This window comes from Xiphophorus maculatus, chromosome 18 (assembly GCF_002775205.1).
Source record: "Xiphophorus maculatus strain JP 163 A chromosome 18, X_maculatus-5.0-male, whole genome shotgun sequence".
NCBI lineage: Eukaryota > Metazoa > Chordata > Actinopteri > Cyprinodontiformes > Poeciliidae > Xiphophorus > Xiphophorus maculatus.
In genome coordinates, this window is record NC_036460.1 from 3,354,450 (window position 1) to 3,379,338 (window position 24,889).

At 39.2% G+C, this 24,889-nt stretch overlaps 2 protein-coding genes and 1 long non-coding RNA gene across 3 annotated transcripts in view; 1 reads left to right on the forward strand and 2 right to left on the reverse strand.

Moving 5' to 3' along the window:
* LOC111611970 (scavenger receptor cysteine-rich type 1 protein M130-like) overlaps positions 1-24,889 on the reverse strand; it is a 47,164-nt gene that overhangs the window by 17,485 nt on the left and 4,790 nt on the right. The window contains exons 3-5 of the mRNA XM_023351289.1: positions 7,011-7,294; positions 6,005-6,313; positions 5,629-5,922 (exon numbers count right to left, since the gene is read on the reverse strand). Of these exons, the coding sequence (XP_023207057.1) occupies positions 5,629-5,922; positions 6,005-6,313; positions 7,011-7,254 (847 nt within the window). The 5' untranslated portion in view covers positions 7,255-7,294. The remainder of the gene's footprint in view (positions 1-5,628; positions 5,923-6,004; positions 6,314-7,010; positions 7,295-24,889) is intronic.
* On the forward strand, positions 13,499-18,517 carry LOC111611986. Its single transcript, XR_002754340.1, has 3 exons — positions 13,499-14,264; positions 15,903-16,037; positions 16,152-18,517. It is a non-coding gene; the product is annotated as an uncharacterized LOC111611986 (long non-coding RNA).
* LOC111611979 lies at positions 18,608-20,463 on the reverse strand. The gene is made up of 4 exons (XM_023351300.1): positions 20,113-20,463; positions 19,479-19,808; positions 19,191-19,276; positions 18,608-19,114 (listed from the first exon to the last, which is right to left on the reverse strand). Exons 1-4 carry the CDS (start codon positions 20,354-20,356, stop codon positions 19,022-19,024), a joined length of 753 nt encoding a protein of 250 aa, XP_023207068.1. The 5' UTR covers positions 20,357-20,463; the 3' UTR covers positions 18,608-19,021.

Here is a 24,889-nt window from a genome sequence, read left to right on the forward strand (position 1 = left end):
AAAATAGCAAAACAGAAGGGGAGAAACAAATAGTACAAAATGCAAAACTATACCCCGACTTGCCCTCACCCCCACAATATGAGGAGAAAGGTAGTGAGGGGCCTATCACTAGATCACAAACAGCAAACTTTAAGTGGTCTAAGAACTGGGGAGAAACTTTGGTGCAGGGAGCCACAGCTCCCAGTGGGTCTTTTCTCCCTCCCCCATGTTGCCCTTCAGAAGAGCCAAATAGTCAGCCACACACGACTGGTCTGTATCCTATGATACAAGTGACAAATCCTAATGCGGCTGGGCCTGACAAGAATTATGAAGACAGGCTCAACAAGGTCACACCAGCTAAAATCACAGTGACCTATCTGTATACAGATACAAAACACACAGCCGTTGCAGCTGTCGCTCTTCCTGATGATTTAAAATCTTTAGACAGAATGTGGACCTCCCCGCATGTATCTCTGTTTAAATAAAAAAACAGATGATGTCTTTTCTGGGGTTAACTAACTATTGTCGAACCTGGGTGCCTAATTATGCAGAAATTGTGGCCCCTTTAAGCAAACTAATGTATAAAAAAGATCTAAAAATGTCTTCCTCTTTGAAATGGACAGAGGAAGCAAAAAAAAAGCACTATGTGGAATAAAGCAGGCCCTAGTGTCAAGTGCTGTGCTTGCCTTACCAGACTATAAAAAACCTTTTTTCCAAATGGTGGATTGCAAAGGTCAGTATATGACCTCGGTACTAGTTCAACAACATGGTGATAAAATGAGACCAATAGCATATTTTTCTTCCAAACTTGATAGTGTGGCGTGCGCCCAGCCTCCCTGTGTGAGAGCCGTGATTGCTGCTTCTATGGCTGTAGAAGTTAGTGCTCCTATTGTACTGTTTCATCCGTTAACATTAAACGTACCACATGCAGTTTCAGCACTATTATTACAAACAAATATGACTTTTTTATCGCCTGCGAGGCATCTCTCCTGTATGAGCACATTATTATCGCAACCTCATATGACTATTGAAAGATGCACAGTTTTAAATCCTGCAACTTTGTTACCTCTTCCAGATGATGGTACAAAGCATGATTGTCAGGAAATGACAGAACAAAACGCAAAGAGTAGAAATGAATTAAAAGATCTACCATTAGATCAAGGTGAAATACTTTTTGTTGATGGTTCCTCAAAGAAAAATAAAGAAGTGACGATTTACACCGATAGTCAGTATGCGTTTGCAACAGTACTGGAAAAATAGGGGTATGATAACTTCGACAGGAAAACCAGTAACTCATGCAGACCTATTAAAAGAATTACTACAAGCTGTGCAGCTACCAAAACAACTAGCAATTTGTAAATGTGCCGCACACACCACAGGGAAAGATAAAGTGTCTCTAGGGAATGCCTTCGCTGATGAGATGGCAAAAAAAGCAGCGGAGGGACAAATAAAGATCTTATATATGGAAAAAAAAATCAAACATATGACAAAGGATCCTAAAAGACATGCAACAATTAAGTCCTAAAAAAAGAAAGAGATCTTTGGATTAAAAAAGGAGCAAAAATAGAAGATCAAATTTATAAGTGACCTGCAAATAAGCCTATCTTGCCAAAAAAACTTGTATAGGTGGGCTGCAATATTGAGTCATGGCGTTTCGCATGTCTCAACAGGGGGGATGGTAGGACAGATACATTAACATTACTCTATTTATGGATTTATTTCTTTTTCAAGAACTTTTAATGCATTACAAAAGGTCATTTCATTTCAAAAGTGCCTACAGAAAGAAGAGAGGGCTGCAAATGAAATAAGGAAATAAAGTGAATAAATAAATAGATAAATACATGACTGATTAGGTAGATAAATAAATAAAATAAAAACTGTGTATAGAATTGACAACTAAAATATTAGATAAAAATGTTAATTATTCCTTCTAGGCTAAAAAGGTAGGAGGAAAATAGAATAAAATACAATGAGTAAAATAGGATTTTTTTTAATGAGTTGAGGATAAAGACAAAACAAAGATCTTTAGAGAAACAGGCTCTAACTGTAAGAGGCATTGCTCAGATAACAACAAATGTAGATCAGGGGGACTTGCAGCCCCCCTTGCAGCAGCTCAGCAGGAGAGCCACAGAGCTGGGCTGTAACTCCCACCCCACTAGATTCAACTAATTAACATGTGAAGCCTCTTTGCATACCACTATTTTTTAAGTGCGAAGCAACCCCCACTTGCAGCAGCTCAGCAGGACAGAACGGGAAGTTGTGATGCAAATCACTTTCTCTCCCATCATCTAAAAGTACCTCTTGACAAAACTTCAGACTATAAGTTACAATTTTAGTAGTGGAACGACAAAAGGTACCCCAAAAAGGTTTTAAGTTCAAATTAAAATTAGATGAAACTAAAACATATCTGCAGGATTTTGATGTAGTTTGGTTTCCTAGATTTAGTGAAACATTTTCTCTTTAGAGTAGATCAGGGGTGTCCAAACTTTTTGCAAAGAGGGCCAGATTTGATAAAGTGAAGATGCCCGGGGGCCAATAGTTTGTTCGGACATTTTTTAACTACAAAAGTTTCATGCAAATACACACCGTTATAAAACAATTTTCATTGTCACAATTATCTTTATTTTTCAAATGACAAAATAACCAAATATAAGCCACTCAGGCAGATGAGAACAACTCTAAAAACCCAAATTCTGCCTTTCATTCATATCTGGAGAGTCCGATAACATTGAACAAACTGTATGAAATACCTTAAATTTACATGAGTTTAAAAATATCTTTGCCTCAAGAACATTTTAAACAGGAGTTATAAGTGATGCAAAGTTGTCTATTATTATTAAATCTTAAAACAAGTGAATTTTGCTCTTTACAATATTTACAATATATTTCAGAAAGTAATAGTTTGTCACATCTACAGGTTCATAACATCAACAGTAATAACCAAATCTTACTCAAGAGTTTAATAAAATTAAGTGCCATAAATGTTCAATTCGCTTTTCACTGCTGATAGTGACAGACGTTGCCGTTCAAAATACTCAGTTTCATGTCCTCAACTCTCAATGTTGGGTAAATTGTATTACTAGTATTATCAAATATTCGTTGTATCATGTAGCCTTGTAGTTACATTTAGATAATGTTTACTTATATGCTTATTCTCTTTTACTCTTAGTATAAGTAAAGTTTCTGTGTGTTAAATAACTCTGATTCCTTCCTAGGGACTCCCTGGGAGATGGAGGTGTTAGTTGCTCCCAGCAGAGTTTTACAGTCCTACAATAAACTCTGCTTTGTTCTTCTTTGTGCTACAAAGCCGTTGCTTTGAAGCTATACAACGTGTAATATTCGACGCCGTGCCTGGAGCAAAAGGATCTAGAGTGTAGATAACATGTGTCTAGATAGTGAATGTTATTAGCGCTGCAACCATGTGATGAATTGTTGACCCCACCCCTTAGAGTTGCAGAACTCTCTGTGATAGGGACTCTGAAAGCAATAAAATAGAGGAGCAGGCATATGTGTTTTCAGAGCAGTTGGAGATTTGTAACTGAAAGCACATCTCTGTCTGCTCTCCTTGCGAGAAACAAAGAATCTAACTCTCTTGTCTTTCCTGTGTTTGTTTAATAGGTATTTAGACCTGACAAAACATCTCTGAGTTTGATCAAAAATAAAGGCCAAGAAAACCAAACTAGAAAAACTCAGGAGCATCAAAGGCGAAGTGAAACCGACTGTACCTGGAATTTTATCATTCATTTTATTTCTGCTGAATTTATCATATTTGTGGGACATAAACATGTTAATAAATACACTAAATGTAAAGCAAACTTTACAATCTGGAAGTGTTTGTTCTTCAGTTGATTTAAAAATAAATTTGGCAAAATGGCTGAACAGCGCCCCCTAGTTCAGCCAGGCCAACAACCATAACAAACAAAAGGTTTTTCTGCTATTTTCTCTAAAAACAGGAAGTCCACCATTTTGTATCAAAGTTAATTTTCTGTTAATTTTCATGTTTTGAAAATGTCTGATTTCCTTGAACTCCTCCTCGGATTTTGATGCATCGACTTCAAAGCAGCAGGGATTAAAAGTTATTAAAATGACGAGTTTTTGTTCATCTATGTGGCTAAACTGAAAACTTTAACTGGATATTTAAATTATGTTAGTTTCCCTCTCCTCAAAGTTTCAGGTTCTTAGTTAAAGGTGACGGTTTCTCTGCAGACATCTGGAACCTGATGGAAGAAACATTGTAAAAGAAATAAATATGAGAGTTCAGAGTTACCTGAGCAGATGAACTCAAGGCTCTGATCACTGTTTTCATCAAAAGGTAAACAGTTCTTTAATGCAGATCCTGACTGCAAACAGTGAGACCAGATCTTCCAAACTGGTCTCTTTGAAGCTTCCTCTGACTTTCTTGCTGAAACAGCAGAACCACAGTCCAGTTCTGCACAAACTGCAGCAACTGAGTTCATGTCCCAGTAATGAAACCAAACATCCACTGGTCTCCACTCTTCTTGATGTAACATCTCCAGTCTCCCGGCACATCGGCTGGCCTCTCCCACCAACCTGATGTTGTCTTGATCTGAGCAGAGACAGAGAGTTCATTAATGAAGGAAGTGAAGCAGTGAACAGCAGCAGGTCTGCAGATCCTCCTCTACCTGAACAGGTGAGTCCAACAGCTTGACCAGGTGAGCAGCTGTTTCTACCTGAACTCTTCCTGCTGCTGCACTTCAGCAGAGCAGACTCACTGCCTTCACACAGGAACTCTCTGCTCCCCACTGGAGCCTCTGCTTCTCCATAGAGCGCCCCCTGGTGAACTGAAGGAGGCCCACAGCCAATCTCCCTGCAGACCACCTCTGCATCCTGCAGGTCAAAGTCTTTTTCACACACTGAGGACCACGACTGGTCGGTCTTCACCTCCAGTCTGCCTGAGCACCGGTTGGTCCCTTGAACCAGCCTGACTGAGTCTGTGGATGCAGAAAGAAAAAAGGTTTAAAATATTTCAGAACTTTATTTTTATAGATACACATGGAAACATCTCTGAGTTTGATAAAAATAAAGGCCAAGAAAACCAAACTGCAACAACTGAGAGCATCAAAGGTGAAGTGAAACCGACTGTACCTGGAATTTTTTCCTTCATTTTTATTTCTGCTGATTTTATCATATTTTTGGGACGTAAACATGTTAATAAACTCACTAAATGTAAATCAAACTTTACAATCTGGAAGTGTTTGTTTTTCAGTTGATTTAAAAATAAATTTGGCAAAAGGGCTGAACAGCGCCCCCTAGTTCAGCCAGGCCAACAACAATAACAAACAAAAGGTTTTCCTGCTATTTTCTCTAAAAACAGGAAGTCCACCATTTTGTATCAAAGTTAATCTTCTGTTAATTTTCATGTTTTGAAAATGTCTGATTTCCTTGAACTCCTCCTGGGATTTTGATGCATCGACTTCAAAGCAGCAGAGATTAAAAGTTATTAAAATGATAAGTTTTTGTTCATTTATGTGGCTAAACTGAGAACTTCATCTGGATATCTAAATTATTTTAGTTTCTCTCTCCTCAAGGTTTCAGGTTCTTAGTTAAAGGTGACGGTTTCTCTGCAGACATCTGGAACCTGATGGAAGAAACATTTTAAAAGAAATAAATATGAGAGTTCAGAGTTACCTGAGCAGATGATCTCATGGCTCTGATAATTGTATCCATCATCAGGTAAACAGTTCTTTAATGCAGATCCTGACTGCAAACAGTCAGACCTGATCCTCCACATTGGTCTCCATGAAGCTTCCTCTGACTTTCTTACTGAAACAGCAGAACCACAGTCCAGTTTAGCACAAACTGCAGCAACTGAGTTCATGTCCCAGTAATCAAGCCAAACAGCCACTGGTCTCCACTCTTTTTGATGTAACAACTCCAGTCTCCCGGCACATCGGCTGGCCTCTCCCACCAACCTGATGTTGTCTTGATCTGAGCAGAGACAGAGAGTTCATTAATGAAGGAAGTGAAGCAGTGAACAGCAGCAGGTCTGCAGATCCTCCTCTACCTGAACAGGTGAGTCCAACAGCTTGACCAGGTGAGCAGCTGTTTCTACCTGAACTCTTCCTGCTGCTGCAGTTCAGCAGAGCAGACTCACTGCCTTCACACAGGAACTCTCTGCTCCCCACTGGAGCCTCTGCTTCTCCATAGAGCGCCCCCTGGTGGACTGAAGGAGGCCCACAGCCAATCTCCCTACAGACCACCTTTGCATCCTGCAGGTCAAAGTCTTTTTCACACACTGAGGACCACGACTGGTTGGTCTTCACCTCCAGTCTGCCTGAGCACCGGTTGGTCCCTTGAACCAGCCTGACTGAGTCTGTGGATGCAGAAAGATAAAAGGTTTAAAATATTTCAGAACTTTATTTTTATAGATACACATGGAAACATCTCTGAGTTTGATAAAAATAAAGGCCAAGAAAACCAAACTAGAAAAACTCAGAGCATCAAAGGTGAAGTGAAACCGACTGTACCTGGAATTTTATCATTCATTTTTATTTCTGCTGAATTTATCATATTTATGGGACATAAACATGTTAATAAATACAATAAATGTAAATCAAACTTCACAATCTGGTATTGTTTGTTTTTCAGTTGATTTAAAAATAAACTTGGCAAAATGGCTGAACAGCGCCCCCTAGTTCAGCCAGGCCAACAACAATAACAAACAAAAGGTTTTCCTGCTATTTTCTCTAAAAACAGGAAGTCCACCATTTTGCATCAAAGATAATTTTCTATAGATTTTCAGGTATTGAAAATGTCTGATTTCCTTGAACTCCTCCTGGGATTTTGATGCATTGACTTCAAAGCAGCAGAGATTAAAAGTTATTAAAATGATGAGTTTTTGTTCATCTATGTGGCTAAACTGAAAACATTATCTGGATATTTAAATTATTTTAGTTTCCCTCTCCTCAAGGTTTCAGGTTCTTAGTTAAAGGTGACGGTTTCTCTGCAGACATCTGGAACCTGATGGAAGAAACATTTTAAAAGAAATAAATATGAGAGTTCAGAGTTACCTGAGCAGATGATCTCATGGCTCTGATCACTGTTTTCATCATAAGGTAAACAGTAATTTAATGAAGATCCTGACTTCAAGCAGCCAGAATTGATCCTCCAAACTGGTCTCCATGAAGCTTCCACTGACTTTTTTGCTGAAACAGCAGAACCACAGTCCAGTCCAGCACAAACTGCAACAACTAAGTTCATGTCCCAGTTATGAGACCAAGCAGCCACTGGTCTCCACTCTTTTTGATGTAACATCTCCAGTCTCCCGGCACATCGGCTGGCCTCTCCCACCAACCTGATGTCTTGATGTGAGCAGAGACAGAGAGTTCATTAATGAAGGAAGTGAAGCAGTGAACAGCAGCAGGTCTGCAGATCCTCCTCTACCTGAACAGGTGAGTCCAACAGCTTGACCAGGTGAGCAGCTGTTTCTACCTGAACTCTTCCTGCTGCTGCAGTTCAGCAGAGCAGACTCACTGCCTTCACACAGGAACTCTCTGCTCCCCACTGGAGCCTCTGCTTCTCCATAGAGCACCCCCTGGTGGACTGAAGGAGGCCCACAGCCAATCTCCCTGCAGACCACCTCTGCATCCTGCAGATCAAAGTCTGTTTCACACACTGAGGACCACGACTGGTTGGTCTTCACCTCCAGTCTGCCTGAGCACCGGTTGGTCCCTTGAACCAGCCTGACTGAGTCTGTGGATGCAGAAAGAAAAAAGTTTCTTCAACATTTTCACTGAATTTGGTTCCAGTTTGTTCAGCAAAGCTCCAATACAGAGCAGACTCTGTGTGGAGGAACCAACCAACTAGTGGAGAACGGGTGGAGAGGGGAGCTGGGCAGAGTTTTGTTATTTTTAAATCTACTGTTTAATATTCTTTGCACTTCTAGCGTCTGCTTATACTGCAGGCCGGCCCTGGAGATGGGTGGGAAAAAAACTTAAAACAAACAGAGAAAATTACACTACAACATCACAAAGAACCTATGAATTATCAATTATTGATATTTCATCCTTGTCTTCTACAAAGCAAATGTGAGAACAGATTTAGTCACAGAATAATAGAAAACTATCATCTTTTTACACTTTAAACTTAATTTGTGGAGGAAGTTCAATATTTGATCAGCTTCTTCTCAATGACATTGAGGTTTTTATAACCCTGAATCTGCTCCACTGGTTCCCCTTTAATCTAATCAAACGTCATTAAATCACTAACCTGGTAAAAACCAGCCACTCTGTAACTACACTTTGATTCATCCAGAGAGTCTGGACTGTGTTGAGCTTTTAAATTTCACCCAGTTGCTAACGTTTGTCCATGACATGCAATGCACCAGATCCACACTAAGAAGTTTACTGGAAGTTTCCTGGGCTGTAAACATGTAGAAAAAATCAATTACCAAGCACTGTTAGATGGAATCACTCAATCAGGTTTACTAGCATATTGTGCACAATACAGAGATCATATAAGAGGATCAATAGTGAAACATTTCTGATTGAAAACTCTTTCAGGCAGAGACAGCAGGAGTTTTATACCAAGGCTGAGGGAGAGACGCTCTGGTTCTCATGCAGCTGCAGGAAAACATCTCCCAACCTTGTGCTTGCAACCCAAACAGCTTCATTTGGTGAGAATCACTAGCATTTAGAATGAAGACAATACAACCAGCAGATATTACCTTACAATAATTTGTCCACCACAAAACAGAGAAGAGCCGTTAAAGTTAATTCAATATTTGGAAGTGTGGCCACCATGGACTGAGCTTCCTCCACTGCATTGCTAAAACTACAGAGACTATGTTTCTAAAATAACAGAAAATAAATCATCGTTCAAACTTCTCCTTCTGTTCGCTGATTGGTCCGGTAGAAAATCTACCAGAGTGAATCCAGGTGAAGTGGAAGAAGCCCAGACTGAGCTGGAAGTGAGAATTTTTTTACAGTGGAGTTGGAAGCAGAACAGGAAGGCAATGGCCAGGATATGAAATCACCTGAACAGATGATCTCTAGATTGTCGTCCTCATCTCTTTGTAACGACACCACAGATCCACAGTGGAGCTGTCTGCAAGCTGCAGCTGCTGATGTAAAGTTCAAGTTCCACTGCCAATATTTCACTAGTTTCCAGTCTCCCCGATTCTTCTTCTCCAGTCTGCCACCACAGCGACTCCTTCCTGCTACCAGTCTGAGTTCATCAGACAGCGCTGGAAGAAACAACATTTACATGTTGGGTTACAAAAAGCAAAGACAGATTTAGGATGTGTTGACAGGATCCTGTTGATCGTGTTTATTTGATCTTCTCTTGTTTCTTCCTCCTGTTAGAGGCAGAGCTATCATGGATGGTTCTGATCAAAGCATCTTTATGTTGGAATGGCCTAGTTAAAGCCCAGACTTTAATGTTATTAACACTCTGTAGTAAGACCTGAAATGTTTCTTATTATTCACCTTTTCTACTCATTTATATTTTATGTCTTTACTGAAACCAACCAAAGTCAAATTCATTGTTTTTGTGTAAAAAGTTGTCAAATCCAACAGATTCTGATTCTGAATGCAGAGCAATCAGAATCAGAGCAGCTCATCTAACCTTGTAGATGAGCTGGTAGATAACTTCCATCGTAAAATTTCAGATGTCATTGATTTCTTTGTCTAAATTAAAGTGAAGGTCGTGTCTGGTAGGAACAAACCTCCATGGAAAAATGTTCAAACATTTAGATCTGCAAGACAATTTAGCCGTAGGGCCGAACGTAAATGGAGTAAAACTCAACTTTGTTTATTATGAAATCTATTAAGAAAGACTGTGAAGCTATCACTCCACACTAAAACATGCAAAGGAAACATTCTTTGCAGAAATCATAAACAAAAACATGAACAATGATTGAGCTTTATTTGCCACAGTTGACAGGCTGACAAACCACCTGACCTGCAATCAAACTCGGCCTGCAATGAATTTGCCAAATACGCTGCAGAGAAAATTAAAAATATTAGAGGGTCAACATTCACTGCCACACAAAATCTAATATGGATGCTATGCCCAAAGATAATAACACCCACAACTTTTCTTCAGAAAGTCCTGCCTGTCATTTCATCTGATCTGATTCAAATATTAAACTCTTTGCTCTCATCAGGTTTTTTCCCCCAGCAGTTTTCAAACCACTGATATAAAAAATAAAACGATCTGAACAAATCATTATTGCAGAATTACAGGCTGATCTCTAACCTTTCATCCATCAGCTAAATTATTGAAAAGCTTTTTCAACAATTAACTCTGCAAAACAACCGAAACTCTGAGTTCCTTTAAATCTGGACTAAAAACCCAGCTGGTCAGATTTGCTTTACAAACATAATAAATGAAACACTGAACAACATTTTGATGTGTAACGACGACACTTTGACAAAATGTACTGCTTACTGGTTTACTGTGTGGTGTCTTTAGGACTTTTTGTGTTTTTATGACGTAAAGCACTTTGAACCGCCTTGGTGCTGAAATGTGCTTTACAAATAAACTGATCGATTGGTTGATTGATTCTAATCTGCAGCAGGCGAGTTCCACATCCTGCCTGAGACACTCCCACGTCAGACGGAGCTCAAACGTTTTCACCAACACAACCAGCGGTACCAGAAGCCGGTCCAATGACCGTGGTGCTACTGGGCTCGGTTGGCCAGCAAACGGGCCTGACCAGAACCTCATAGAGAACCTGTGGAGCCAAGAGGAAGATGAGAGAATTCATGCAGAAGGAGCCATTTTATGTGGCTCCACCTGTTTACTGCGCAGATTCAGCGCTGGTGCAGAGTTTCTGCAGCTTCTCCTTATCAATCAATCAATCAGATTTATTTTATAGCACATTTCAGCAACAAGGCAGTTCAAAGTGCTTTACATCATAAAAACACAAAAACCAACAATTCTTGATTTTATTGGCTCCTTAGCAGCAAGTAGACAATATAAACATCACTAACTGTGTAGCAGCAGCTCTATGATCTGAGACTAGAAACAGTTTCCAGTTTTTTGTTTGTAAAATTTAACATGTTTATCAGTCGATCATTTTTAATTTGAACTCTAGTGAATATTAGTGTTTTTGTTTGAAAGTGGAGTCCTACCTGAGCTGCAGAGACACAGAAGCAGCATCAGAGCTGTTTGGTCCATGTTTCCTCTGGATGTGGAGTGAAGCTTCGTCTCTTGATGTGATCAGGATGTGGCTCCAAACTCTGAACACTTCCTACTTTAAGCTTTTTTATCTGCTACTTCCTGAACGTCACAGTTCAGGTCTTTGGCTGCTTTCAGAGACAACGCCTCCTTCCTAGCAGCTCATCATGAAGATGGGTTCATACTGGGCCTACTGGGATTCAGGGGTTTCACCAGTCTCTGTTGTTCCTGTGTTTAGTTCAGTCTTTGTTCTGCATGTGGCCGGCGTCAAGAAAACCCAAGATCATCCCACTTCCCCATGCTGGAGATTTTAGTTTAACAGTAATAATGAATAAAGTTATCTTTAAAATGAATCACTCAAGTGACTTCAAGGCCCAACAGTAGACTTAAGTGTCAATAAAATCAATCTGGTTGTGTGTGTGTTGTTTTTGTCTCATGCAAACTTTCCTTTAATTCTATTTATTTTTTTCTATCTAATCATAAGAAATCATAGTCAGTCAGAGAAAGTCATGAAACAGGAAAAGCAGGTTTCCTGGAAAAAGAGGAAGTAAGTTTCCAGCCTGCAGATTTATAAAAATAGCTGAGACTATTCCTTATTTTAAAGCATGAAAGTTTTAAAGAATGAAATCTAAACATTTTGAGTAATTTGATAAGATTCAAAGTAAAATACTTATATTAATATTGGTTTACTTATACTAATACTTACACTTACATTTGTGGGAACACTTACAAGAAAAACAAGTAACTGTAACTTTGGTATCAAATAATTAGAATCATGGATTATTCTTGGTTTCTTTAAAGAAAACATCTGTAATAAGTCACATAATAATAAGAGTAATGATTATGAGTATGGTTATAAAATTACAAATGAATGCTAAATCAGAGAAGCTAAAGAAGTTATAAACGTGATTTTGACATTGAACTTGAAATGGTGTAAAAAGGTGAAACTGCAATTAAACATCACTGATATGTTGGAGGTAGATGGTAGGTGAAAGGTGAAAGGTTAAGGGAAAAAGGGGAATTAACAGCAGAGCAGAGATGATCAACGCCTTATTTAGAAACAGATTGAACAACGTGAACGTTTCAGAGAAAAGGTCGAGCAGGCAATGGACATAGGAGGTTGATCAACCCTGAGACATGAGCACAGACATGGGATGGGTTCATACTGGGCCTACTGGGATTCAGGGTTTCACCAGTCTCTGTTGTTCCTGTGTTTAATTCAGGCTTTGTTCTGCATGTGGCCGGCGTCAAGAAAACCCGAGCTCATCCCACTTCCCCATGCTGGAGATTTTAGTTTAACAGTAATAATAAATAAAGTTGCCTTTAAAATTAATCACACAAGTGACATCTAGGCCCAACAGTACAATTAAACTTGAATAAAATAAATCTGGTTGTGTGTTTGATGTTTTTGTCTCCTGCAAACTTTGCTTTAATTCTATTTATTTTTTTCTATCTAATGATAAGAAATCATAGTCAGACAGAGAGAGTCATGAGACAGGAAGAGCAGGTTTCCTGAAAAAAGAGGAAGTAAGTTCCCAGCTTGCAGATTCTTGAAAATAGTTGAGAGACTATTCCTTATTTCAAAGCATGAAAGTTTTAAAGAATAAAGTGTAAACATTTTGAGTAATTGGATAAGATTCAAAATTAAATACTTATATTTCATCCATCCATGCATCCGTCCATCTTCTTCCGCTTATCCGGTGTCGGGTCACGGGGGGGTAGCAGCTTATATTATATTACTGGTTTACTTACAATAATCTTTAGACATACACTTGTGGAAATACTTACAAGTAAAACAAGTAACTGTAACTTTGGTATCAAATAACTAGAATCGTGGATTATTCTTGGTTTCTTTTCAGAAAAAATCTCTAATAATTCACATTAAGATCACAATAAGTGTAACTAATGAGTTATGGTTATAATATTATAAATGAATGCTAAATCAAAGAAACTGAAAAGTATGGATGTGAGTTTGACATTGAACTTGAGATGGTGTAAAACATGTAACTGCGATTAAAGGTCACTGATGTTGTGTTGGAGGTAGATGGTAGGCGAAAGGTTAGGGGGAAAAGGGGAACTAACTGGAGAGCAGAGATGATCAACGCCTTATATGGAAGCAGGGTGTTGAACAACGTAAACGTTTCAGAGAAAAGCTTGTGCAGGCAAGGGACATAGGAGGTTGAGCAACCCTGAGACATTAGCACAGACATCAGGACATAATGTTTCTAAGACAGTGATGGATATGAGATCATCTGTCCAAGCAGACAGCCAATGAAACAAGCACAGCAACAGTGCTAGCCAATGCAAACGCACCAAAAGGGTGGATAAACCATATAAAGGTGAGTGCAAAAGAGAAACCTTTGTGTTGGGAAAATTATTATCTACGTTCATTTACTTCTGAGTTTATTTGAAAGGCTATGTTTTCATATTATTATTCTGTGTGTTGTATACTTGACTCCTTTCTCGTGTGGTACTTTATTAACTGTTTCTTGGGTGTTTGCCTGTAGGCTAGAAACATTTACACATTATTGTGTTAACAGCTTCCTGATGAAACTGATTGGTAACGGTCAGCCTCATGCCCTTGTAAGGGCATGTCCACAGAAGGTCCCAGAACATCTTGTGGTTCTTCTAAGGGCATGTCCACAGAAGGTCCCAGAACATCTTGTGGTTCTTGTAAGGGCATGTCCACGGAAGGTTCCAGAACATCTTGTGGTAAAGGTTGTGGTAAAGGACTGTGTGAAAAAGCCCAACCTCCTTCCTTGTAATCATAATAAAAGGCAGTAGGGGAATGAGAGCCGGCAGAGTTGATCACAGACAGTGTTTGACGGCAGTTTCTCCGCGTCTGGCTCAGCTTCCCTCTTCTGCAGAAAAGTTATTTGTGTTTTTGGTTGATTCTTTGCAGGTTAGGAATTAAATAGACCCAACATTTTGGAGGCTCGTTCGGATTCCCAACATACTTCCACTGACGGAAGGAGTACGACGCGCTGGAATCTGCTGGCAGTCAGGTTCTTCGGACCTGTCCTGAAAAGTCCCGGGGGGTAACTTCCTCGCTGGGCCAGCGTCTTAGGTCACCTCCTTCTGCCATCGGCAGATTGACGGGACTCGAACCAAGACAGAGCAGGAATCAACCAAGTAAGTGAAAGGTATGTGCGGTTTTAAGTCCCCCGTTTGATGTCAAGAAAAGTAAAAAAGGGAATTGTAAAAAAACACACACGAAGGGAAAGGTAATAAGTGTGACACCTAAAAACAGTGGGAAAAGTAAGTGGTGGGCTTGTTGTGGATAATTCTCCACTCAATCACCCGTTGAGTCGAAGCGAGAATTGCAGCAACAAGACCTTGCCACCACCCCACTCTTCCTGTCCCCGTTCTGTAGAGCCCACTCTAGGCATAAGGAACGGGATGAAAACACTGTTATAAAAAATGGGTTCTTCACAAAGGAAGGAGAAAAGTGTTAAAGAGGATGAAAATTTTATGTCCCACTGCTGTAGGAGCACAAATCGAGTTTGTCAGTAATTATAAATATCTTGGTTTTATTCTAGATAATGAACTCTCTTTTAAAAATCACATAGCAAATCTACTACGGACATTGAAAATGAAAATTGGGTTTTATTATCGAAATGGATCTTGTTTTACACTCAAAGCTAGAAGAAAATTGGTAGCAGATACATTCCTGCTACTTTTGGATTATGGAGATGTTTTATATATGAATGCTTCAACCAAATGTCTTTAATCATTAAATACTGTGTATCATTGCGCTTTAAGATTTATAACCGGTAGTCGACGTTTGACACATCATCATGATTTGTACGCAAAACCTGAATGGCCTCCTTTAAGTCAACGGAGAAACAATCATTTAATGATCCTTATATATAAATCTCTACTCGGTCTAACCCCTGCATATTTATCCATTCCCCTACATAGAACTATCAGTTTTCGTTCTCTTCGCTCCAATAACATTATTCTTCTGCATGTCCCACGCTGTCGAACTGAAAAAGGGAATCAGGCATTCAGTGTTTTGACCCCACAGCCTGGAATCAGTTGCAGTCTGAATTTAAGATGTCGGAAATGATTCACTGGACTTATTTCGAGCAGTTTAAAGATAGGCAACAAGATTCTATGAAACAGTGTCATTGTTTTAAATTGTTTTTATTGTTTTATACTTGTGCATATGTATTAATTGTTTTGATCTTGTAACCAGGTTGCTATGTATTGCAAATTTTTTGCCCTGGTCCCTCTTGAAAATGAGATTTGGATCTCAACGGGGTTTACCTGGTTAAATAAAGGAATAATAATAAAAAATAAAATTAAAAAATGTTTCAACTAGAGCCAGGAAACTTAATGTACCTGACTAAATGGAAAAGAAGTACATTATAGATGGTGTGTTGTAAGTAGAACAATGGATAAACATGGTGTTTGGGTTGGAAACAAGCGCTAGGTTAAAAACTGGTACCAGACAACAAGAAATTATTGGTTGTTGCTAGAACCTAATATAAGTTTGAGATATCTTTTTAAATGTGCACATGTTATTTAAAACATGTTCCTGCATGTTGGAAAAAATCATTATCTAAGGTTATTTAAATTATTAGTTTATATGTTTTCATATTATTATTCTTGTATGTTTCTTCTTTGGACCCTTTTCTTTTATGACACATTATTAACTGTTCTTTGGATGTTTGCTTGAAGATTAGAAACGCTACACACTCTTCTTGTTTTATCAATGTTTGTTTGGAGATCAGAAATGCTCACTCACTCTTCTGGTGTTATCAAACTGTCTGTCATAGACGAGTCAGCTTTGTGCCTTGTAAGAGCATCCTAGAACATCCTGTGGCAGAGTTCTCTGAAGAAACTATCTGGGTGACTATGTAAAGCAACCCAACCCTCTTTTCCTTGACGTGATAATAAAAAGCAGCTGAGAGGTGAGAACCGGTGGAGTTGATCCCAGACAGTTGTTTGACTGCGGTTCTCCGTGTCTGGCTCCTCTCCCCTCTTCTGCAGAAGAGTAACTTGTGTCTCTGGTTGATTCCTTGCAGATTGGGAACCAAATTAGAGCCAACATCTTGGGGGCTCGTCCGGGATCCCAACATACCTGCCCTCTGATGGAAGGAGTAGGATGTGCTGAAATCTGAAAAAAAAAGTAAAAGAAAAGAAAGCAACAATCTAAAAGGTAGAGAGTGGGTATTTTTACTCTTTTTCACCTTTAAGTAAAGAAAGCAACTATCTAAACAGTTGATAGTGGGTATTTTTACTCCTTTTTCACCTTTAAGTAAAGAAAGCAACTATCTAAACAGTTGATAGTGGGTATTTTTACTCCTTTTTCACCTTTAAGTAAAGAAAGCAACTATCTAAACAGTTGATAGTGGGTATTTTTACTCTTTTTCACCTTTAAGAAAAGAAAGCAACTATCTAAACAGTTGATAGTGGGTATTTTTACTCTTTTTCACCTTTAAGTAAAGAAAGCAACTATCTAAACAGTAGATAGTGGGTATTTTTACTCCTTTTTCACCTTTAAGTAAAAAAGCAACTATCTAAAAGGTAGATAGTGGGTATTTTTACTCTTTCTTCACCTTGTGAAGTAAAAATTGTTTTATTATTTCTTTCAACAATTTTATTTAATTCTTTTACTCATTTAACCACATCAGTTTTGTTCAACCTGTTAGAGTATGAAGACTAGAGAATCTCTGCAGAACCAGTTAGATAGGTTTCTTGTTGACCTCTCCCTGCAGCAATTGCAGCAGCCTGCTAGCGGCAGCAAGGCACCAGAATTTGTTAACAGAAAAGAACAGACAGTTTAGATAGAAGTTCTGAGGCTTAAGTAGTTTCTCTATGGAAAATCACCAGCTCAGAGTTTCAAGAGTTTGATGCACCTGCTGGATATTCTGGTTTGAAAATGTTGTTATGCAAAATTGTTCCATTATCAAACCTGATTTATTTGGAAACTCACATATTTGAACAAGAAGATGTTTATCATCCAAGGAGTTAACTGACCCTCCAGTGTGATTACGTGGCTTGTATATTGTTCAACTGAAACTGGAATGACTACATTGTGTAACATGAGTTACACAATGCAGCAAGCTATTGTGAGAGCTTGCAGCTCCAAATCAGAACTCAGAGCAGCTTGCTGCTGTGTTTGTTCTCCGTCTGCAGACGAAATAAAGCTTTGCTCTTTGCCATTTGCCAGAGTCTCAGCCTGATCTGTTATTACACAAGATTTTTGTCCACAACCTTTAAGTAAAGAAAGCAACTGGTTAAGTATTGGAACCACGAAGGGAAAGAATTGAAAGCTATGAAGGGAAATATTTAAAAGGGTGAAGCCTAAAAGCAGTGGGAGAGTGGGTGATGGCTTGTTGTCGTCAATGCTCCACTCAATTAACCGTTGAGTCAAAGTGAGAATTGCCACAATAAGAACTTGACCGTCACCCTGCTCTCCATATTCCCGTTCCGTATAGACCACCCGAGGTGTGTAAGGAACGGGGCTAAAACACTGAAAAATGGGTTCTTCACAAGGCAAGTAGGGAGGTCTTAAGGAGTCTGGTGTAACTGGCGTGTTGAAAATAGGACAATGGAAAAACGTGGTGTGTAGGTTGAAAACAAGCGCTAGTTCAAAGACTGGTACCAGACAACAGAAAAAATTAAAAGTGCTTGAGGTTGCACGTAGCTGGCTAACACAAGCACAAAATAAACAAACTGCGAGCGCTAAAAATACATCAAATCAAAAAACAGAAGCTATGTTTGTCAGATCGGAAGATAACGAAACTCAACCCCGAACTGGAGCGCGTGTACAACGACCCCCACCCCCAACCTCTGACTTAGATCCAAGCGAGGACGCTCCCGAAGCATCAGGGGGTGTGCCAACAGGCCGGCCTGCCAAAAAAGAAAAAAAACAAGCAACACAAGGCCCGTCTCATGAATTTGGCCAAGCCTTGCAATTTTCCTTAGGGAAAGACTGGGCAAAAGTCCGGGGCAATTATACTGGACACTCCTCCCCTGACCCAACGAATGTACTCCCACACCAGGGTCCCAGTTGTAGTGAACAACAAAATCAGTGGGATGGATTACAACAAAGGGTTAAGGAAGTCTATGCTAGACACACGGATTATTCCCACCTTAGATCAGTAAAACAAAAGTCCGGGGAGGATGTAGATGATTTCAAAATCCGCTTTGAAAAAGAAATATTGATTCCACAGCGACATCCCATATGATGACCGAAATAACTCCCCTTACCAACAAAAACTTAAAAATATGCTAAGGTCAGGTTTCCACCCACCTATTACTAAATGGATCAGAAAACATCAAGTGGCATTTAATACCTCCACCGTTCAGGAGCTGAGCGTCACGCTGAGAAACATGCAACAAAGGCAGGAGAAAGTGCAAGTGGACACAGACTGTGCAGTGGGCTGACACGCAGCTCACTGCCTGGCTGGCTAAAGTGGCTAAAACTATACAATAACGAGAGAAAAGATATAAAAAATTAAGGCAGGACAAAGTATTACAAGCTAGGATCAACTGTATTACATTAGTCACACAACAATTCAGAACCCCAACTAAGACAAGGACACAAGCTGGGTTCAGGGCCTGATGGAATTGGCTACCTGACCTTTGACCCCACATATCCTATCATATGCTATCCTTGCAAGGTTGATGTAGATCAGATTTTGATGAAGTGGGTTTTCTGTTATATTTTGTTTGTTGAATGTTTTGTTTTGTGTTCCCTTCTTATATAAGTTTAACTTAAGTAGGTTTAGTCCAGATACAAATTTCTGAATGTTGAACTTCCTTCCTGCTGCAGGAGCACAGAGACATTTTATCATAGATACATAGACGGATAGATTTCCAGGAGTCTGAAACATGTCTCTGCTCCTTCCTGCGGATGTGAAATGAAGATCATTTTCTCCTGGTTCCTTCAGACTGCAGTCTCCTCCTCTAAGCTGCCTTCAGCTCTGGATCCTTCATCATGATGGTTGTTTTCTGGTCCAGACTTCTGGTTTCTCCTGGCCTGGAAACAGAGGATGGTTCAGCTTCAATGCAAGAACTTTCCCAACTGAACACATCATGCATGATACATGCAGTACCTTAAAGTAGAGGACCAGGCCTGATCCCAGCATACCCAGCAGGACGACAACCAGACTGATGATCAAAGCAGTGGGAGAGGCTGAAACTGAATGAAACAGATTCAGGATCAGCTTTCATCAGATGAGTCCAGCTAGAAAATAATCATATAGACCCTTGTTTTCATGCTGCCTGTAGATCTGATCATGAACAGTAATATCATCAATCCTCCTCTCTGACCTCATGAATGAGGCAGACAGCTGCTGGTTCACCTGAAGCAGAACTTTTCCTCATGGACTCCATGAGTTTACCTGAGACAGTGAGGTTGAGAGGCTGGCTGATAGAGGAGAAGTTATAGGAGAAAACGTAGACGTGGTAAACGCAGCGGTAGGTTCCTTGGTGGGCGTGGCCAGCAGCAGAGAACAGGAAGAGGGCGGAGTGATTAACAGCTGGCAGGGTCTGGTTCTGAGTGTAGTTAGAGGTGCTGAAGATGAGCTGGAAGGAGCCGCCTTCATACTGAGGTCTGATGGAGCACATGATGCTGAAATGTGAGCCAATGAGGAGCTCAGACCCCTGCTTTCTGCCTGTGGAGACCCCGTCAGTGGAGGAAGACAGGAAGATGAGCGGCTCAACCAGCAGACCTGGGAACGCAGAGGAAACACAGAGACAACTGGATCTAATCTGAGGTGGAAAACAAGATGGCATGAATGAGAAAGAGACAGGAGCTGATCACAGACTGGTTGCCATGGTTACTAGCATGTTTAAACATGATTACTAGCACCTCTATGATAGATCTATAGTCTGTCAGTAATATTTAAACCAGTTTTAGTTTCTCTCTCCTCAAGGTTTCAGGTTCTTAGTTAAAGGTGACGGTTTCTCTGCAGACATCTGGAACCTGATGGAAGAAACATTTTAAAAGAAATAAATATGAGAGTTCAGAGTTACCTGAGCAGATGAACTTGTGGCTCTTATTATTGTTTTCATCATAAGGTAAACAGTTCTTTAATGCAGATCCTGACTGCAAACAGTCAGACCTGATCCTCCAAACTGGTCTCTTTGAAGCTTCCTCTGAATTTCTTGCTGAAACAGCAGAACCACAGTCCAGTCCAGCACAAACTGCAGCAACTGAGTTCATGTCCCAGTAACTATACCAAACAGCCACTGGTCTCCACTCTTCATGATGTAACATCTCCAGTCTCCCGGCACATCGGCTGGCCTCTCCCACCAACCTGAAGTTGTCTTGAGCTGAGCAGAGACAGAGAGTTCATTAATGAAGGAAGTGAAGCAGTGAACAGCAGCAGGTCTGCAGATCCTCCTCTACCTGAACAGGTGAGTCCAACAGCTTGACCAGGTGAGCAGCTGTTTCTACCTGAACTCTTCCTGCTGCTGCAGTTCAGCAGAGCAGACTCACTGCCTTCACACAGGAACTCTCTGCTCCCCACTGGAGCCTCTGCTTCTCCATAGAGCGCCCCCTGGTGGACTGAAGGAGGCCCACAGCCAATCTCCCTGCAGACCACCTCTGCATCCTGCAGGTCAAAGCCTTTTTCACACACTGAGGACCACGACTGGTTGGTCTTCACCTCCAGTCTGCCTGAGCACCGGTTGGTCCCTTGAACCAGCCTGACTGAGTCTGTGGATGCAGAAAGAAAAAAGGTTTAAAATATTTCAGAACTTTATTTTTCTAGATACACATGGAAACATCTCTGAGTTTGATAAAATAGTAAAGGCCAAGAAAACCAAACTACAAAATCTCAGAGCATCAAAGGTGAAGTGAAACCGACTGTACCTGGAATTTTTTTATATAATTTATTTTTGAGGTATTGAGAAGATGACAAAAGCACAATTTCAGTCTGTGATCAGATTCAAAATTCATTTTATTTACATTTCTATTTACAAAAACAAATTAAAAATATGGAACATGGGGTTTTTATTTTGGAGAGACATTACTTTTATCTGTATAACTCAGTAAATTATATAGTAAATAGACACTTCCTGAAGGATAAAGTGTTTTTTTAAATTCTCAACAATCTAGTATTCTTGCATATTGTGTTTGGGTGACATAGGACACCCATTTGGACCACAAGATAATGAACCTGTTCAGTTGAAAATGAATTAGAAATGTTAATTGTTAGGTGAAATGTATATATATTATCATATATTTTTTGTTTCATTTATAACAATAGTGTTACTTATATGATGTTCCTTGATTGTTTTCTTTTCCTTCATCATAAAGACTGTTTCTGTATTTGATCTACTTTATCTCCGTCTTCACAAGAGGGCCTCCCTGAAGAGAAGAGTGATAACCGTGCTCATGGGGTTCATTGCTCAGCAGGACTTCTTCTTCCTTTGAGCTGTTAGATAGCTGAAGAATCGTCGCCTTGAAGATATACGACCTGTTCTGTTTTTACTCTGTGTTTTAATGCAAGATAACATGTGTTTAGTTAGTGATTGTCATTAGCACTGCAACTACATGTTCTGTCCCCACCACTTAGAGTTGCAGTGCCTGCTGTGATAGGGACTCTGAAAGTAATAAAAAGAGAGGAGCGGACAAATGTGTTTCAGAGCGTTTGGAGATTTGTAACTGTAAACACATCTCTGCCCGTTCTCCTCGCGAGTACAAAAGAATCTAACTCTCTTGTCTTTTCTGTGTTTGTTCAACTTGTCTTTAATAGGTGTCAAACCTGACATTAATCTTTCCATCTGATAGATTTCATTAACACACTCTATCCATTCTTCTATAGTGGGAGGTTCAGGGAGGATCCAGCGTCTGGTGACAGTTTGTTTACAGGCTGTGATTAGTATTTGAAACAGATAGTTTATGTTGTCAGGTAGGCATTCTGTGTCACCTCCAATAAAAATAGTACATTTAAAAGGTATTTTCATTTTCAAGATATTTTCAATATTTGTGAGTATTTCTATCCAATAATGTCTTATAATTGTACAGTCCCAAAATATATGCCAGTGGTCGGGTTCTGTGTTTCCACATTGCCTCCAGCCCTCAGGCTGCCCCCTGGTATGAGAGATTTTCTGTTTTGGTGTTATAAAAAAGTAAATGTAAGCATTTCCAGTTAAATTCTCTCCATGAGTACAAATTAGTACATCTCCAAACTGTCATGCAGTAACTAGGCCATTTTTCTTCTGGGATTTTCATTTTAATTTCCTTTTCCCATTTTGTTTTCACATATAAAGTTGAATATGTTTTTTTACTCATAAGTCCCTTAAATAACCGTGATATAATACCTTTTTGGATTATTCCTAATATACCGTTAGTATTTCTTTAAGCACTGGTTCCTGTTCATCTATATGTCTGATAGTTTCCTGATTAAGATAATGGCGTACTTGTAGGTATTTATAAAAATTCTGTCTTCCCAAGTTATAAATCGTTTTAAGTGTTTGAAAGTCTTTTATTTGTCCTTTATCCATTAATGAGAAATGTGTTGTTTTGCCTTTAGATGTTCAACTACAGAATCCTGTATCTGTTTGATTTGGTTTAAAATCAGGATCGTAAGCGTGTCATGTAGTTTATATTCCTGTTTAACATCTGTCCAGATCTTTAATTGGGATCTTATCCAAGGATTTTCATTTTTGAGTTTAATCTGTTCTAAATCTTTATTCCCACAGATTGCCTGTAAGGGGGTGTCTGGAGATAGAGCCAATTCAATATCCTTCCATCGGGCGTTGTAGTTTTTATTACAAAGGTTTATCAGTGGCTTAATTTGTGCAGAATAGAAGTAGTTCTTTAACTGCGGTACATTTCTTTTGAAAGCTGTAGTGTTTTAAATCTAATTCTCTGCGTTTTTCCCTGAGCTATAGAAATCTGGAAAGCATTATGTCCCACTCTATAAATTGCTTTCTTGTAATTTCTCCCTGTGGGGCTTGAAACAAGAAAATGAATCTTGGTAGTAGGTTCATTTTGACAGATTCAATTCTTTGGGTTAAACCCATGAAGGGTGACAGTCCATCGTTTTATATCCAGTCTAATTTTGGTCAGAAGATCTTAGCTATAGTGGTTGTATCTTTGGGGATCAGAACCCCAAGGTATTTCAATACAGTTTGGTCCCATTAAAGTTTTAGTTCGACCCACAAAGAATTTGGTGGATTATAAGTAAATGTCAATATCTGTGATTTTTTTCACATTCAATTTATATCCTGCAAATTCACCAAAGCTTCTCAAGCTCTCAAATAATGTAGGCAGCGACGTGCTTGGTTCGCTAATTTATAACAACACATCATCCACATATAGCGCCACTTTGTGTGCTTCACCAGAAATGTTTATACTCTTGATATTGTCAGTTTGCCTAATTAGTTGGGCGAACGGTTCCATGAAAAGGCCAAATAGTAATGGAGCGAGTCCACATCCTCGTCTCGTTCCTTGTTCTAATTCAAAGGTATTTGAAAGATGTCCATTGATTTTTATCTGTGCAATTGGTTTTTTGTATAGTGACCTGATTACGTCAATAAAATTGGAGTGGAAACCAAATTTCTCGAGTTCTTTATATAGAAAGTCCCAGCTTACTGTATCGAGAGCTTCTTCAGCGTCGCGGCTGATCACTGCAGCTGGTGTTTGGCAGTTTTGAATGTGGTTCAGGATATGCAATGTTTGACGGATATAATCATGGGTTTGTCTCTGTGGGATAAAACCGGTCTGATTGGTCTGAATAAGTTCTGGGAGTATCTCCTGTATTCTCCTTGAGAGAATTGATGTGAATGATTTATAATCAATATTAAGAACAGAGATAGGTCTGTAGGACCTGCAGCTCAGATGGTCCTTTCCTTCTTTTGGAATAACAGATACTGTAGCCTGTTTCCATGTTGGTGGCATTTTACCCTTTTTCAGAGCCATGTTAAACATTTGAAGGAGGAATGGTGATAACTCTGACTTAAATTGCTTTTGGACGGAAATCCGTCTGGACCAGGAGATTTGTTTGTTTAAGCTTTGTAATGGCGTAAGAGAGATCCCGCTCTGTGATATTCGCTATTAACCTTTGATTTTGATCATACGACAGAACAGGTAGGTTCAGTTGTTCAAGGAATTGTTTAATTTGCTGCCATCTTTTAAGCTTGGTTGTGTGTATAATTGTTTATAGTAAGTTTGAAAAGCTTGTTGGATTTCATTTTATTTATATACACACCTCTCAGAATTTGGGTCCCTTATTTTATATATTGTGTTTTCTGCTTGTTGGTTTTTAAATTTTCTCCCAAAGAGTTTTGCTAATTTGGCTCTCGATTCATAATATCTCTGCTTAGTATAAATCATCTTTTTTTGTATTTCTTGTAAATACATTGCATTAAGTTTATTTCTTAATACTTTAAGCTTTATATGATGTTCTGGTTTTAGTTCTTATGTTTTGTCTCAACCGTTTTTATTTTGTTGTTTAATTCTGATAGTTTTAATTGGTTTGCTCTCTTTCTTTGGACACAGAAAGATATAATTTTTACCTCTCATAACCACTTTTAGTGCATCCCAAACTATTTCTGGACTAACCTCTCTGATATTGTTTTCTTTTAGAAATGTGTTTATGTCAGATTTGATTAGTTTCGTAAATTGGAAGTCATTCAGTCAGACAGTATACTCGTATATAATCTCCATTGTGTACTTTTAGGCTCCTCATCTAATTTTAAAGTTAATAATAGGGGGGCATGATCAGAGAGGTCAATGTTGCCAATCTCACAGTTACTAATCTTATGACAATCTCTTTTAACAGTAAAGAAATAACCTATT